Below are 14,283 nucleotides of genomic sequence, written 5' to 3'. Positions count from 1 at the left end.
CCTTATTTTATTTTCAAGAAATTTTGAAAAAAAAAATTCAAAATTTCTTGAAAAAAGAAAAAAGAAAAAAGAAAAGAAACAGTGAGTGAGTGTGTGTGTGTGTAGGTGGGAGGGTGTGTGTGTGACCTCACCGACGCTATTATTTGAACGCTGTTCTCTCATCTTTCTTACTTGAAATCCACTTTTGATTAAAGTCTTTAAGTTATGCTCGTTTTCTTTTTCTATTCAATAGAATAAACTTGCTGTAAGGATAGACTTAACCTTTTAGGAGCCGTGGAAGCAGAAAAGGGCAGTAATATTACCAACATTCATTGCTTCATTTATCATTATGCAAGATGAAGCAAAATGAAACACAGTTGTTGCTTGAATGTTAAAGAACAGGGTTGGTGTCAAAAGAATGTCCATTAACCGCGCGGAAGTCAAAATGCATATCTTAATATCTCCATGGTAACATAACCACGGTACAGAAAGCGTCGACCATCATTACTCATAAAATCCTATTATTCTGAAGTTGAAAGGGGTTTAATGATTAACTAGAGATATGTAGCTGTATGCCTAATTAATCAAGAACTTCATCAAGAAAACAGACTTTGGACCCAGAGTCTGTTGACACGGGTTTCAGATTTCTTGCGTCTGAAGTCGGCTTGGCGGAGCAAACAGAAAATTTACTCGTAATGAATGCTAACTGTATCGGTCCTGTATGTATACTAAAATTATATTGGCTATAATCTCCAAATTGTCAAATGAATGGTCTTCCTATCATGTTTCGTTTTTTATATATAGTTTTGGCAGAACGCTTAGTATTATTTATAATAACTTATTTTTCGTCATCATTATCATCAATATTATCATTAAGATAAAGTTTGTATAGCCGATTTTTGGCTCATTCGAGACGATAATTATAAATTATAGTAGAATTTGATCGTCTTGGTATTGGATAACGTAAAAAAATGATAATGAGCAAAATATAAATCAAATAGATGAATCACTGCTAAAAAGCAGTGATTTCGAAAAGTTTAGGATTAAAATTGATCATGTTAATATCACTAAATAGCTTTGACAGTCTGATTGTTACTTCACAAAATTGAATGTTATACTAATATATAAAATCACTTAAAACACAAGACCCACTGAATCAACGTGAATAATATTAGCTACACTGATGCGAGAAAACAAAATTTATAACAGAGTCCTTTGTGATCGGTTGAGATCGGGCGGACACATACTCAATGTGTGGCAAGCCATTTGTCACATAAATGCGATGAAACTCAGTAGGCAAATTGAAAAGCGAAGTTTAACGTTCGAAAGCAATATTTTTCAACGATAATTCAGTTTTTCACTTGAAAAACAGCGTCCCCTCTGAAAAGCACCGTTTGACACCGACAAATAAGTTGTCATTGAACACTGGAAAACTAAAATTTTTTTTTTGAGCGATGAACAATGTTATCCTCATCTCTGCTCGATAATCGCATTGTATCATTCGATAACCTCCATGCTCTTTTAACTGACAATTTAACGCTCAGAACACTAAAAATGTTGTTTAAAATGTGTAAACAACGCTGATTACTATACACATTAAAGTATAGTTGTTAGAGTAGTCTAAACAAGCGTTTAAATTTTCTAAAATCTTTAAAAAAGTTTGATTTTCAATATTTTTTGCTCAATATAAGTTAAAAATGCTTGTTGTTCTGTTAAACAACTTAACAGCATTGTATACAATTTTGAACAACGTTTTTTACTGTGAATGGAAGCAAGATCACTCTGCGTGAGAACTTGAAAACGTGAAGGTAGCTTTCCACCTCCACAGAAGTACAGATTATTTCAAAGCGGCCAAAGATAATGACAAATCTCCCATGACTGGACCACGAGACCGGAATTCTTGTAACCGGTAAGCGTTCCCAGCTCGAAGCCAGACAAACAAAAAGGCAAGACCGGGGGGGGGGGGGGGGGGGCGACCATGTCATAAAAATATGGTAACAAGGCTCAAAAGCCAATCAAAATCCAGTTTTCATGGTAGTCACTGGCGTACAGAGGGAGGGGGAGCGGACTCCCAACCCCCAGAAAAATTTTGACGACCAAGAAAAAAAAAAGAAAAAGAAAGCATGAAGGGTGAAATATGATATTTTATTTTCAAAATCTATTTAAATGAAAAGATTTTTGTAATAAAAATGCTCGTGCGCTTCGCTCGATTGGAACTGTGTTTCTTTTTTTAAATCAATTTTTACGCAAATGCGCCATAGCCAGCCCTCTCAACATGTTCTGCCCATTACATCACTGATAGTAGTTGCTAAAATTGCAAAGTTTCAATATACAAGATTTGTTGTTACGCTTTATGAAACGTGCCCCATTCCTCTTGACTACTTACTCAGGTTCCCAATATACTGATATAATACTTGGGGCCTTTTTTCAGTGAAGATAAGTTTTTACGCTAGTTACCGCCTCACTCAACTTCTCGGAACCAGTGGAGTTATTTTTTTGTCAGACGTGTATTAATCAGGTATGATTATTTACGTCTGGGACCGACCTTTAACGTCACTATCCGAAAGACGTGATCTGGGCTCGAACCTCGAACTTCTGCATCAATTTGTAACTTCCCCTCAGCTTGGATTACAGGCGCACGCCACAACGCCCAGTTATGTGTTCGAGCCAATCTGTATCTAGACATGGAACTAAGATCTGCTCGTCATACTTCTACGACAACTTCTACTACTACTACTACTACTACTACTACTACTACTACTACTACTACTACTACTACTACTACTACTACTACTACTACTACTACTACTACTACTACTACTACTACTACTACTACTACTACTACTATACCCCTACTTCTACTACTTCTACCACTACTACCACTACTACTATACCCCTACTACTACTTCTACCACTACTACTACTACTACTACTACTACTACTACTACTACTACTACTACTACTACCACTACTACCACTACTACCACTACTACCACTACTACTATTACTACTACTACTTCTTCTACATGCATGTACTACTACTACTACTACTACTACTACTACTACTACTACTACTACTACTACTACTACTACTACTACTACTACTACTACTACTACTACTACCACTACTACCACTACTACCACTACTACCACTACTACCACTACTACTACTACTACTACTACTACTACTACTACTACTTCTTCTTCTTCTACATGCATGTACTACTACTACTACTACTACTACTACTACTACTACTACTACTACTACTACTACTACTACTACTACTACTGCTACTACTGCTACTACTGCTTCTACAACTACTACTTCTACTACTACTACTACTACTACTACTACTACTACTACTACTACTACTACTACTACTACTACTACTACTACTACTACTACCACTACTACCACTACTACCACTACTACCACTACTACCACTACTACTACTACTACTACTACTACTACTACTACTACTACTACTACTTCTTCTTCTACATGCATGTACTACTCCCGGGGGGGGGGCACTCGACAAAAAAAGTGGTGGGAGTGTGCCGCGGGCGAGACAAAAAACGGGGGCCTTGGAGCGGGCTTATTGTAAAAAGCAGGGTCCTCGGAACGGGCTTCGGAACGACAAATGTTTGTGAAAACGGGGGTCCTTGGAACGGATCGCCAGCGTGTGAGCGCGTATGCATCCCTACGGAACGGTCATGCGTGCATGATGCAGCTAGCGCGGCCTCCGCCGGAGAGCTCTGCGGCCGCTTTTCACCAAAATTGCAGTTCATTCAACGCGATCGGAGCGGCGTAACGAAAAATATGCGAAGCTTTGGAGCGGATTCTCTCTTCTTTTTTGCGATAAGAAGAAAATGCTATGCCTTGGAGCGGCTTTCTTTGTTCTTTTTCTCAACAAGGCAAAAATGCTATGCCTTGGAACGGAAATTTGAGTGTAAAAATGGGGGTCCCCACTATGCATTACATACTGAGTGCCCCCCCCCCCCCGGGGTACTACTACTACAACTACTACTTCTACTACTACTACTACTACTATTAATACTACTACTTCTACTACTACTACTACTACTACTGCTTCTTCTTCTACTACTACTACTTCTACTAGTACTACTACTACTACTTCTACCTACTACCAACACCACCACCTCCACCACTACTACTACTACTACTACTACCACCACCACCACCAATCGTGCTGTAGTCAAGGTATAAGATGTACAAACCATTACGGCCAAGGCCAGGACCATTATGGTTTCAACCCAAGTTGACCCAAAGGTCAAGTCGACCTCAGAAAAATGTTGATTTGAATCAATAGAGAAGAATCAGACAAGCACAATGCTGAAAATTTCATCAAAATCGGATGTAAAATAAGCAAGTTATGACATTTCAAAGTTTCGCTTATTTTCAACAACATAGTTATATGAACGAGCCAGTTACATCCAATTGAAAGAGTTGATGTCACTCACTCACTCACTATTTCTTCTGTTTTCTATTTCAATTTTTACGAATTTGATGATAAGGAACTCTTTGCCTTAACCACGATGTTAAAATGATGAAAATTCCACTCGTTCGGGAGGAATGAAACTTAATTTCACATGACAATGACGAGAAAATAAAATTATTTCATATTTCATATAATATAATACAAAAGAAATAGTGAGTGAGTGATATCATCAGTTCCCCCATTTGCTTACCGACCGAGGTGTGCATATAACTGTTTTGTGAAATGAAGCGAAACTTTAAAATGTCATAACTTTCTTATTTTACATCCGATTCTGATGAAATTTTAAGTGTTATTCTCTTTTTATTCAAATTGATTTTTTTTTGGGATGGACTTGTCCTTTAAGGGAAGACATGAAAACCTCATTATATGGAAAGTGGATTAGTCTTCGGACTTTGAAACAGAGGGTCGTGGGTTCGAATCCCAGCCATGGTGTAATTTCCTTCAGCAAGAAATTTATCCACACTGTGCTGCACTCAACCCAGGTGAGATGAATGGGTACCCGGTAGGAAGAAATTCCTTGAATGCTTTGAGCGCCTAGGCAGCCCAGCTAAAGCCGGGGTAACAATAATAGCAGGGCCTGTTACAACCGATAATGTCGCAGCAACGCATAATGTCGCGATCTGCGACATTATGCCAGGAGCGTCCGACGCATAATGTCGCAGTCAACGCATAATGTCGTAGTTTTTCTAACGCATAATGTCACGTGTCGCAACGCATAATGTCGCAGCAAATCGTCAACGCATAATGTCACATGTCGCAACGCATAATGTCACAGCGGTATTTTCTTCAGGACTCGAGCTACAGATAAGATATGAAACATGCTTTTACTTAGTATTTTGAGACACGAAAAAGAGAATGAAATTATTTTGAATTCAGGATTACTCTTTGTATGGATATTTGTCGCTTTATTGCCATTTCGTCTACTGCCTTTTCCCCACTATCGCATGGTCTGATATCATTTCGTCTACCATTAGTTAGTCAACTATCAACATAGTCCAATAACCATTTCGTCTAATTACCATCTCGTCTAATAGCCAGTTGGTCTAATAGCCGTTGTGTTTATTATCATTTAGTCTAATTGTATTTTTTTCAGTTGGTCCAATATCCATTTTGTCCAATATCATTACGTCTATTACCTTTGGGGGTCTAATAGCCAATTGGTCTAATAACCACTTGGTGTACTCTCATTTTCGTCCATGTTCCGTTTGGTCTAACTTCAGTTGGTTCGCTAGACTTTGTCTAAACCCATTTCGGCTAACAATCATTTGTTATCGTTGCCATGGGTCCAATCACCATTAGGTCCTATCACCGGTTCTAGGACAATTACCCCCCAGACAATCACCTTCCGGACAACCACCTCTTGACATTTAGCCTCCGAGGACAATTACCCCCCCGGACAATTACCCCCCGGACAACTACCCCCGAGGAAAATTACCCCCGGACAATCACCCCTGGACAATTATTTCTCAGACAATTATCCCCCCCCAGCAAATGCCCCCGAGAACAATATTTCCCCAGACAGTTACCGCCAAAAAATTACCCCCGGAAAATCCCCCCACCTTCTCTCTAGCATCGAATCAAGCGTGAACCCCAGGGGGGAATAATAATAATAATAATATAGGATATTTATATTGCGCACATATCCACCTTGTTATGTGCTCAAGGCGCTCCTATATTACCCGGCTAAGCTAGGCGATCATAGCGCACACAGCTTCTTAAGGAATTACTTCCTACCGGTACCCATTTACCTCACCTGGGTCGAGTGCAGCACATCGTGGATCAGTTTCTTGCTGAAGGAAATTACGCCATGGCTGGGATTCGAACCCACGACCCTCTGTTTCAAAGTCCGAAGACTAATCCACTGGGCCACAACGCTCCACAGGAAGGGGGCACTCGACCAAAAAAGTGGTAGGGGTGTGCCGCGGGCGAGACAAAAAACGGGGTCCTTGGAACGGATCGCTAGCGTGTCAGTGCTGATGCATCCCTGTGGAACGGACATGCGTGCATGATGTAGCTAGCCCGGCGGCACGTCCGCCGGGTGCGCTCGCGCAGAGGTGATGGTCGGACAGCGCTCCGCGGCCGCATTTCACCAAAATTGCAGCTCATTGTAGCAGATCAATGCGACCGGAACGGCGTAACGAAAAATATGACAAGCATTGGAGCGGATTTCTTTCTTCTTTTTTCTCGATAAGAAGAAAATGTTTTGCCTTGGAGCGGCTTCTTTGTTCTTTTTCTCAATAAGACAAAGATGCTATGCCTTGGAACGGAAATTTGAGTGTAAAAATGGGGGTCCCCTCCGCGGCACATTATTATATACTGAGTGCCCCCCGCCCCCGGGCGTGAACCATTGTAATGGTCTTGGTCTTAAGAATTATGAAACAATTGGTGCACATTCCAGATTAAGATGTGGCTTTAGTTTTAATACAGTAAGCAAAAAAAAAATATGCAAAGATAATATACACAAGAACGCCTTGTAATTTTACTATTTAGGCCCTAACTCTGTGCACTCCCTTTGTCTAGGGGGTTATTGTCCCCAGGGCAGGGTAGTTGTTCCCGTTGGTAATTGTCCTCTGGGGTAATTATCCGGGGGTAATTGTCCTGGGGGGGGGGTTAATTTTCCTAAGGGGTAATTGTCCGGGGGTAGTTGTCCGGGGGTAATTGTCATCGGGGGGTAGTTGTTCAGGGGGTAATTGTCCAGGGGGTGATTGTCCGGGGGAAATTGCCCTAGGGGGTAATTGTCCGGGGGGGGGGGGTAATTGTCCTCAGGGGGTAATTGTCCTCGGGTGCAGTGGGTAAAATTGTCAGGGATTAGTTGTCCGGAAGGGTGATTGTCCGGGGGGTAATTGTCCTAGAACCAATGATTGGACCTATTGGTGATTGGACCCGTGGCAACGATGCCAAATGAGTGTTAGCCGAAATGGATTTAGACAAAGTCTAGCGAACCAACTGAAGTTAGACCAAATGGACCATGGACGAAAATGAGAGTACACCAAGTGGTTATTAGACCAATTGGCTATTAGACCAAAGGTAATAGACTTAATGATATTGGACAAAATGGATATTCCACCAACTGAAAAAAATACAATTAGACTAAATAATAATAAACACAACGGCTATTAGACCAACTGGCTATTAGACGAGATGGTAATTAGACGAAATGGTTATTGGACTATGTTGATAGTTGACTAACTAATGGTAGACGAAATGATATCAGACCATGCGATAGTGGGGAAAAGGCAGTAGACGAAATGGTAATAAAGCGACAAATATCCATACAAAGAGTAATCCTGAATTCAAAATAATTTCATTCTCTTTTTCGTGTCTCAAAATATTAAGTAAAAGCATGTTTTATATCTTATCTGTAGCTCGAGTCCTGAAGAAAATACCGCTGTGACATTATGCGTTGCGACATGTGACATCATGCGTTGACGATTTGCTGCGACATTATGCGTTGCGACATGTGACATTATGCGTTAGAAAAACTACGACATTATGCGTTGAATCGACATTATGCGTCGGACGCTCTTGGCATAATGTCGCAGATTGCGACATTATGCGTTGGTGCGACATTATCGGTTGTAACAGGGCCCACTGGGAGAACAGTTTTCGGAACTGAAGCGGCTTCCCTGGGTAAATATACCTATATTATTATTATTATTATTATTTAGCCATATCGCCATATACATCGGATTCATTAGCTAAAGATTATTGGTAACGTAGACATTATCTTTTATAAGTAAATGTGAATTTCTAGGCAGTGTCATTAAAACAGCATTATCACGTGTTAATTATATCCTCAAACAATAAGCATATACTATCCATTATTACGCTTCTGAAGCCTCTTGATATTGTATTGGAAAACACTGATAAAACAAACATAGATAATTGTTATTTGAACATGATTTCATTTGTGTTCTTCATAAGTAAACAGTCGACAAGCATTGCTAGATAATAAAGCCGATTAAATGAATGAATTTGATTGGTCAGTGTTTCTTTTGATGTCGGAGAAGTTAAATAATTTTCATTGAATACTCAAGATTTCAGCAGTTAATCAACCAGGTTGACTTTCTGTTGGATGCGTCTCACCTGCAGGGCAGTGCTTCTTCTTCTTAGATTTGGATTATTTTGGAGATAACACATCATTAAAAGGTGAGTTCCAATCGGTATATTTTAAGCATTACATTTTATGATTTTGAAAATTAAAACAATTATGTATGCAAACATTCTCTCTCCGTTTTCTCTCTCTTCTTCTTTCTACAAGTTTTTTAATTTTCCCTTTATCACTAAAATTAGGCCATAACTCAATTCATGAAATTATTTATTTTTCTTTGAATTTTCGAAATTCTAACTTTTGACTTTGTATTTGTAAATTCAAAAATCTTCTATTAGAATAGAAACAAATTTCATTGATTTTTCCACCTCCCACCATCTCTAACCCTAACCCATCAACATTATACTCATGATATAAGATTATATCTACACAAAATAAGTATTTTTATAGGAAATAAATCTGTCAAAATTATATTTCAAAATAATAGGTCTGGTTCTGTGGATGTATTTTCAAAAGTCACTTCTAAGATACAACACCCATAATATATCAATTTGTATTCACACCAGGGTTCTCATCAATGCAGATTAACAGCGGGGTCTTACCCCACCCGTTTGGGATTAGACACTTTCTTTTTTTGCCCCACCCATTATAGATTTAAAAAAACACCTGTAGCAATTTTTAGGGTGTAATATTGCACCTTTATTGGAAATAAAATGCACAATTGCGCCTATTATTTTGCACCCAGAAATGCTCGTTTGAGTAATAAGGAGAAGCAACTATTCGCCTCTTAAGGAGCATAATACATTAAAAAAAGGTTCAAATTCGAACCTTTATTGCATGGTTCTTGAAAGTCTGCAGCTTAAAGGGATGCTCCGGGCTGAAAATAATCATACGTAAATAAATAAAATGCTGAAAATTTCACAAGAATCGAATAGAATATAAAGAAGTTACTGAATTTTAAAGTTTAGCAAAATTTCGTGAAAACAGTTCTATACACGTCTTCATGAATATTCATTAAATGGGCAGATGATGTTACATCCCCACTTTGCTATTTCTTATGTTATTACATGAGATAATACTTTTATTTTTTCATGTAAATTATCGATTATGTGTCTCCAGTATGATGAAATACGTTGCAGCAATAAATAACTAATGCACTTAATTAGTTGTCAATTCAATTGTTTTAGTTCTTGGTAGAATTTTTTTGAATAAACCCGATTTCATATAATAAAATACAACAGAACAACTTGGGGTATGAATATTCATGAACACATGCCTAGAACTGTTTCATCCGCCGGAATAATGCAAATCTTTGAAATTCAATAGCTTTGTTATTTGTTATCCGATATTGATAAAATTTTCAGCATTTTGCTCTGTGAATTTTACTCTATTTATTGAAATATAAATATTTTCAGGATGGAGTATATAGCTATACTATACCCTCAAATGCGCAAAAATGAGCATAAATGCACCAACCCCCAATGTTCAAATTTGAACCCCTATTTCTTTATAGGGAGTACACTTCTTTATGCGCGTTCTAAGTAAAAGCTAATTATTTTCAAGATCTTATACTTTGAAACAAAATTTTTGTACTCAGTACTAACGTCCCATAACACAGATTAATAGTTGACATTTATTATACGGAATTTACATATAAATCATACATGTCTAATGTATTCCTAATATGTACGCAAAGAGAAATCATTTAGTACTCAATTCAGATTTCGGTTTCAATTTTGTCTATATTTTTAATTTCGGAAATGTTGGCGAAAGCCTTACACCCATTAAATCCGATTCCAAACCGACAACAACAACAACAAAAAATACCAACGACATACCATCAGATTGATTGCAGGTTTAAAAAAAAAATATAACATGAATTGAAATTCAACAATTCTATAATTCCGATATTACAAAACTGTACGTAAAAGTCATCGTAGCCTTTTTATTGATTGATCGTTTTAGTGTCTTAAGCCCCTTTCACAATTGATGTACGACCATTTGCGACTTTTTGTCATGCGGCGGGCTGCAACAGGCATCAATCGCTAGTCATCTCATTAGATCGCACAGAGGCGTTCACAAATGCAACAACTGTTGTAAAACAAAAACAACCAGTAAACCCCGATGCACGATTTAAGCCTCTTTCACAATTGACGTACGACCATTTGCGACCTTTTGGTCGTGCGACAGGCTGCAACAGGCATCAATCGATAGTCATCTCAAACGATCGCACAGAGGCTTTCACAGTTGCAACAGCTGTCGTAAAACAAAAAACAACCAGTAAAGCCCATTACACGAGTAAGTCGCATATGCTCTTATTGTGCTCGTGCGATCACATGCGAGTGTTGCACGAGGGATTGCGAGTGGAACGGTCGCATACATGAGAATGAAACGGTAGTGCAATGTTGTAAGCCGTTGTGATCGGTCTTGCAACAGCCTTATATATTATAACCCATATATTATCACAACCAGTCGCAAGACAGGTCTCTGTACATGTACATTAGGTCGCTAGCACATGTGCAAGTGTTGTGCGACCGCCAGTCGAGTAAATGCGACTACTTAGTTGTGCCACCTCTCGCATCAAGTCGTACAACGTTGAACAACACTCGCACGATGATCGCCCGACCGACGGTACGACCCCGGGTACGACCTGATGCGAGTGAATCGACCGAATTTTATCACGTTCGGATTTTGAACATGTTCAAAGCTCAGATGTGACGAGTCACGACCACCTCGAGTTCGTGCGACCCTCTACAACGACTGCGAGTGCTTGTAAGACACCAAGAGATCGATCGTGCAAGAACAACAAAAAACTGTTGCAGGCGGTCGTAAACTGGTCGGACGTCAATTGTGAAAGGGGCTTAAGTCCCATTATGCTCGTAATGTGCTCGTGCGAGTGGTCGTGTGATCACATGCGAGTGACTGTTGCACGATTGATTGTGAGAGGTTTCACATTAGTCTCAATAGTTGTAAGACTGATTGCAAATAGTCGTAAGGTCGACGTGAGACAATGCGATTGCTCGTACGTTTGAATTAAACCAGTGCGAGTGTTCGTCGTGCAAGTGATGTGAGGTATACACCAATTCGACTTCAGAGCAATGTAGCAGCCATAGCTTGGGACGTCCAATGGGTTATCAAGCAATCTGCAATGAGCTAGGTGCGCGTATGTACATATCCTTTTGTTTGAATGAGCTAATAAATCGAACCTGCATCATTATAGATTTATGTAACAATTAGCTATCCATAATTAAACCACAACCTTAGAAGCGTTTGATTTAAGCCCGAATTCAGTATACGAGCCTATTTGATTAAGGAGGAATGCTTTTTACCCTATTGCCTCTAGGTTTATTTCGGAAAATTTGATTTATGTTTTAAAAGACAAAATATAAACGTATCTTGCCCTTTTAATTTCATACAGTTTATATTACAAGTTTTTCTTATATTTGCTGCCCTCTCTTTTATTTATTCTTAACTCCTATTTTGTAACACCGAGGAACGGTTGCATGCATGCGAATGCAACATTACTGTAATGGCGATCGGTCTTGCATCAGTCTTATAGCCTATATATTTTATCGCACCCAGTCGCAAGACTGGTCTCTATAGGTCGCTAGCACTTATGCAAGTGTTGTGCAACCTCCAGTCGACTAAATGCGACTTCTTAGTTGTGCCACCTCTCGCATCAAGTCGTACAACGTTGATCAACACTCACACGATGATCGCCCGACCGATGGTACGATCTGATGCGAGAGAATCGATCGTGTTTGATCGCCTTTGGATTTTGAACATGTTCAAAGTTCAGATGCGAGCAGTCACGACCATCTCGAGTTCGTGCGATCGTCTACAACGACTGCAAGTGCTCGCAAGACATTAAGAGATTGATCGCGCAATACCAAGAAAAAGTTGATGCAGGCGTTTGTAAACTGATCGGGAATCCTGGTAAACAAAGTATTTGCAATTTTTCGTCATCCCCGAAGCAAATACAAAGACATCATAGCTGTTGATTGTCATTTGACCGGCATTTTTATTACATTTAATGTGTTTTTGAATCCGTCTTGCGTCGCGGAGCGGATAATGACAGACCATCGATTGGTATGGCTTTAGCATAACACACTGTGAGATTCAAGAAAGTTAGGTGAGAAGATGGCTTTATGACATTAATAAGAGAATAGTCAATTTAAATCAAAATAATGCGACTAAAACAAGTTTTGGAAAAAAAAAAGAATATTATCATATATTATTTGAAAGCCAGATCTCTTTGCCGTTATTTTTACGCAATCTAATCTTTTTTTAGTTTGTTATCATAGATTATAATCACGATGAACTTTGAAAAAATAATAAAATCTGTCTTGTTCATTAAATCTTTACAAACATAGGTAACACTTTTCAATAACCTAATTGCATCAAAGACGATTCGAAATGGTAATTCATATGGTATACAAACTTTGAAATGCGATTTCTTGAATAGAAATGATCATATTTTAGGTCATTCAAACGAAATTTCGTATTATGTGTATGAGAAAATTAACGATATTCAATTGGTTAGGCTACTTTCTTGAACAGTATCAAATACAGACTCTCTGTCATGAAATTGCGATGTCCTTATTAATGTCTCTCTGTGTTACTTCCCAAATCTAGAATGCCGTTCCGCCTGACACACCGATTGGCCACGATGCTGATATTATCAGTAGCTTACTTTCAAAAGACGGTGAGAAGTCAAACAACAGGATTTACTATATTTACTGATGAAATCACGATGACGGAGAACTATGCAACTACGTATAAGAATACACAAACCAGCGATACTACAGATTTTACAACCGATGCCCCATCCGATAATCCTTCTGGCCCTACAACCGATGCCCCAACCCGGGATCATTCCGGCTCTACAACCGATGCCCCAACCCAGGATCATTCTGGCTCTACAACCGATGCCCCAAACCAGGATCCTACAACCGAGACCCTAACCAGTAATTCAAATACATCAACAGCATTATCTGGAACTCCTGAACCAAGCGCTAACAATACAGAAAGAAAGACAACCGGAGAACCCAAAGAGACGACATCTAAAGTTGGAGATATTACATCAAGTCCCCCTGAGGAACCGCTATCGTCTGGTGCAATAGCAGGAATTGTAATTGTGTTTTTGGCGGGAACTGCCGCCATAGTAGGTGGCATTGGATACGCAGTAATCCATTGCAAATCGTCTTCTAAGGTGACTCCTGAGGACGATGCGAACAAGGACATTGAGATAGAAAGCGTGTCTAACGATACAGTCAAACTCACTTCCCCAGATAATGATTAACTATTGCAATAAATATCTCTGCATTTGTGAATTGTGTGTAGCATCTGTTTTGCATTTTATCTGAGCAAAGTTTGGAACACTTCTTAATTTGATAGAAACATTTTTCCTTTTTGGTAGCCAGTTATTACAGTGAGGGTTTGTAGAAAGAGATTTAGCAAACTCCATACACAATTTTTTTATCTACTTTCTAGGCATTCTAATCCAAATTCTGTTAGTGCGTTTTCATATTCTATATAATCTGAACCAAGAATTGTTTCGCAAACTCATTTTTTTGTATTTTTTCAAGTCGTTTACCTGTTTAGCAGTTAGTGCTCCGTTGAATACCGTTACACAATACCCCAATATTGGACGAATTTATCCAATGTAAATATGAACAAGGTCTGACATTGCGAGTTTATATTGTTTCACAAGTCTGAACATTTACAATTTTC

General features: G+C 38.9%; 1 protein-coding gene across 1 annotated transcript; it reads left to right on the top strand.

Annotated features, from left to right (window-relative positions):
- The first annotated feature begins 13,303 nt into the window (after positions 1-13,303).
- On the top strand, positions 13,304-13,852 carry LOC121430635 (threonine-rich protein-like). The gene has a single exon (XM_041627956.1). It carries the CDS (start codon positions 13,304-13,306, stop codon positions 13,850-13,852), a length of 549 nt encoding a protein of 182 aa, XP_041483890.1.
- The last annotated feature ends 431 nt before the right edge of the window (positions 13,853-14,283 follow it).

Source organism: Lytechinus variegatus, chromosome 1, assembly GCF_018143015.1.
Source record: "Lytechinus variegatus isolate NC3 chromosome 1, Lvar_3.0, whole genome shotgun sequence".
Classification (NCBI taxonomy): domain Eukaryota; kingdom Metazoa; phylum Echinodermata; class Echinoidea; order Temnopleuroida; family Toxopneustidae; genus Lytechinus; species Lytechinus variegatus.
The sequence above is the reverse complement of the archived record's forward strand: the minus strand, read 5'-3'. Positions and strand labels throughout refer to the sequence as shown.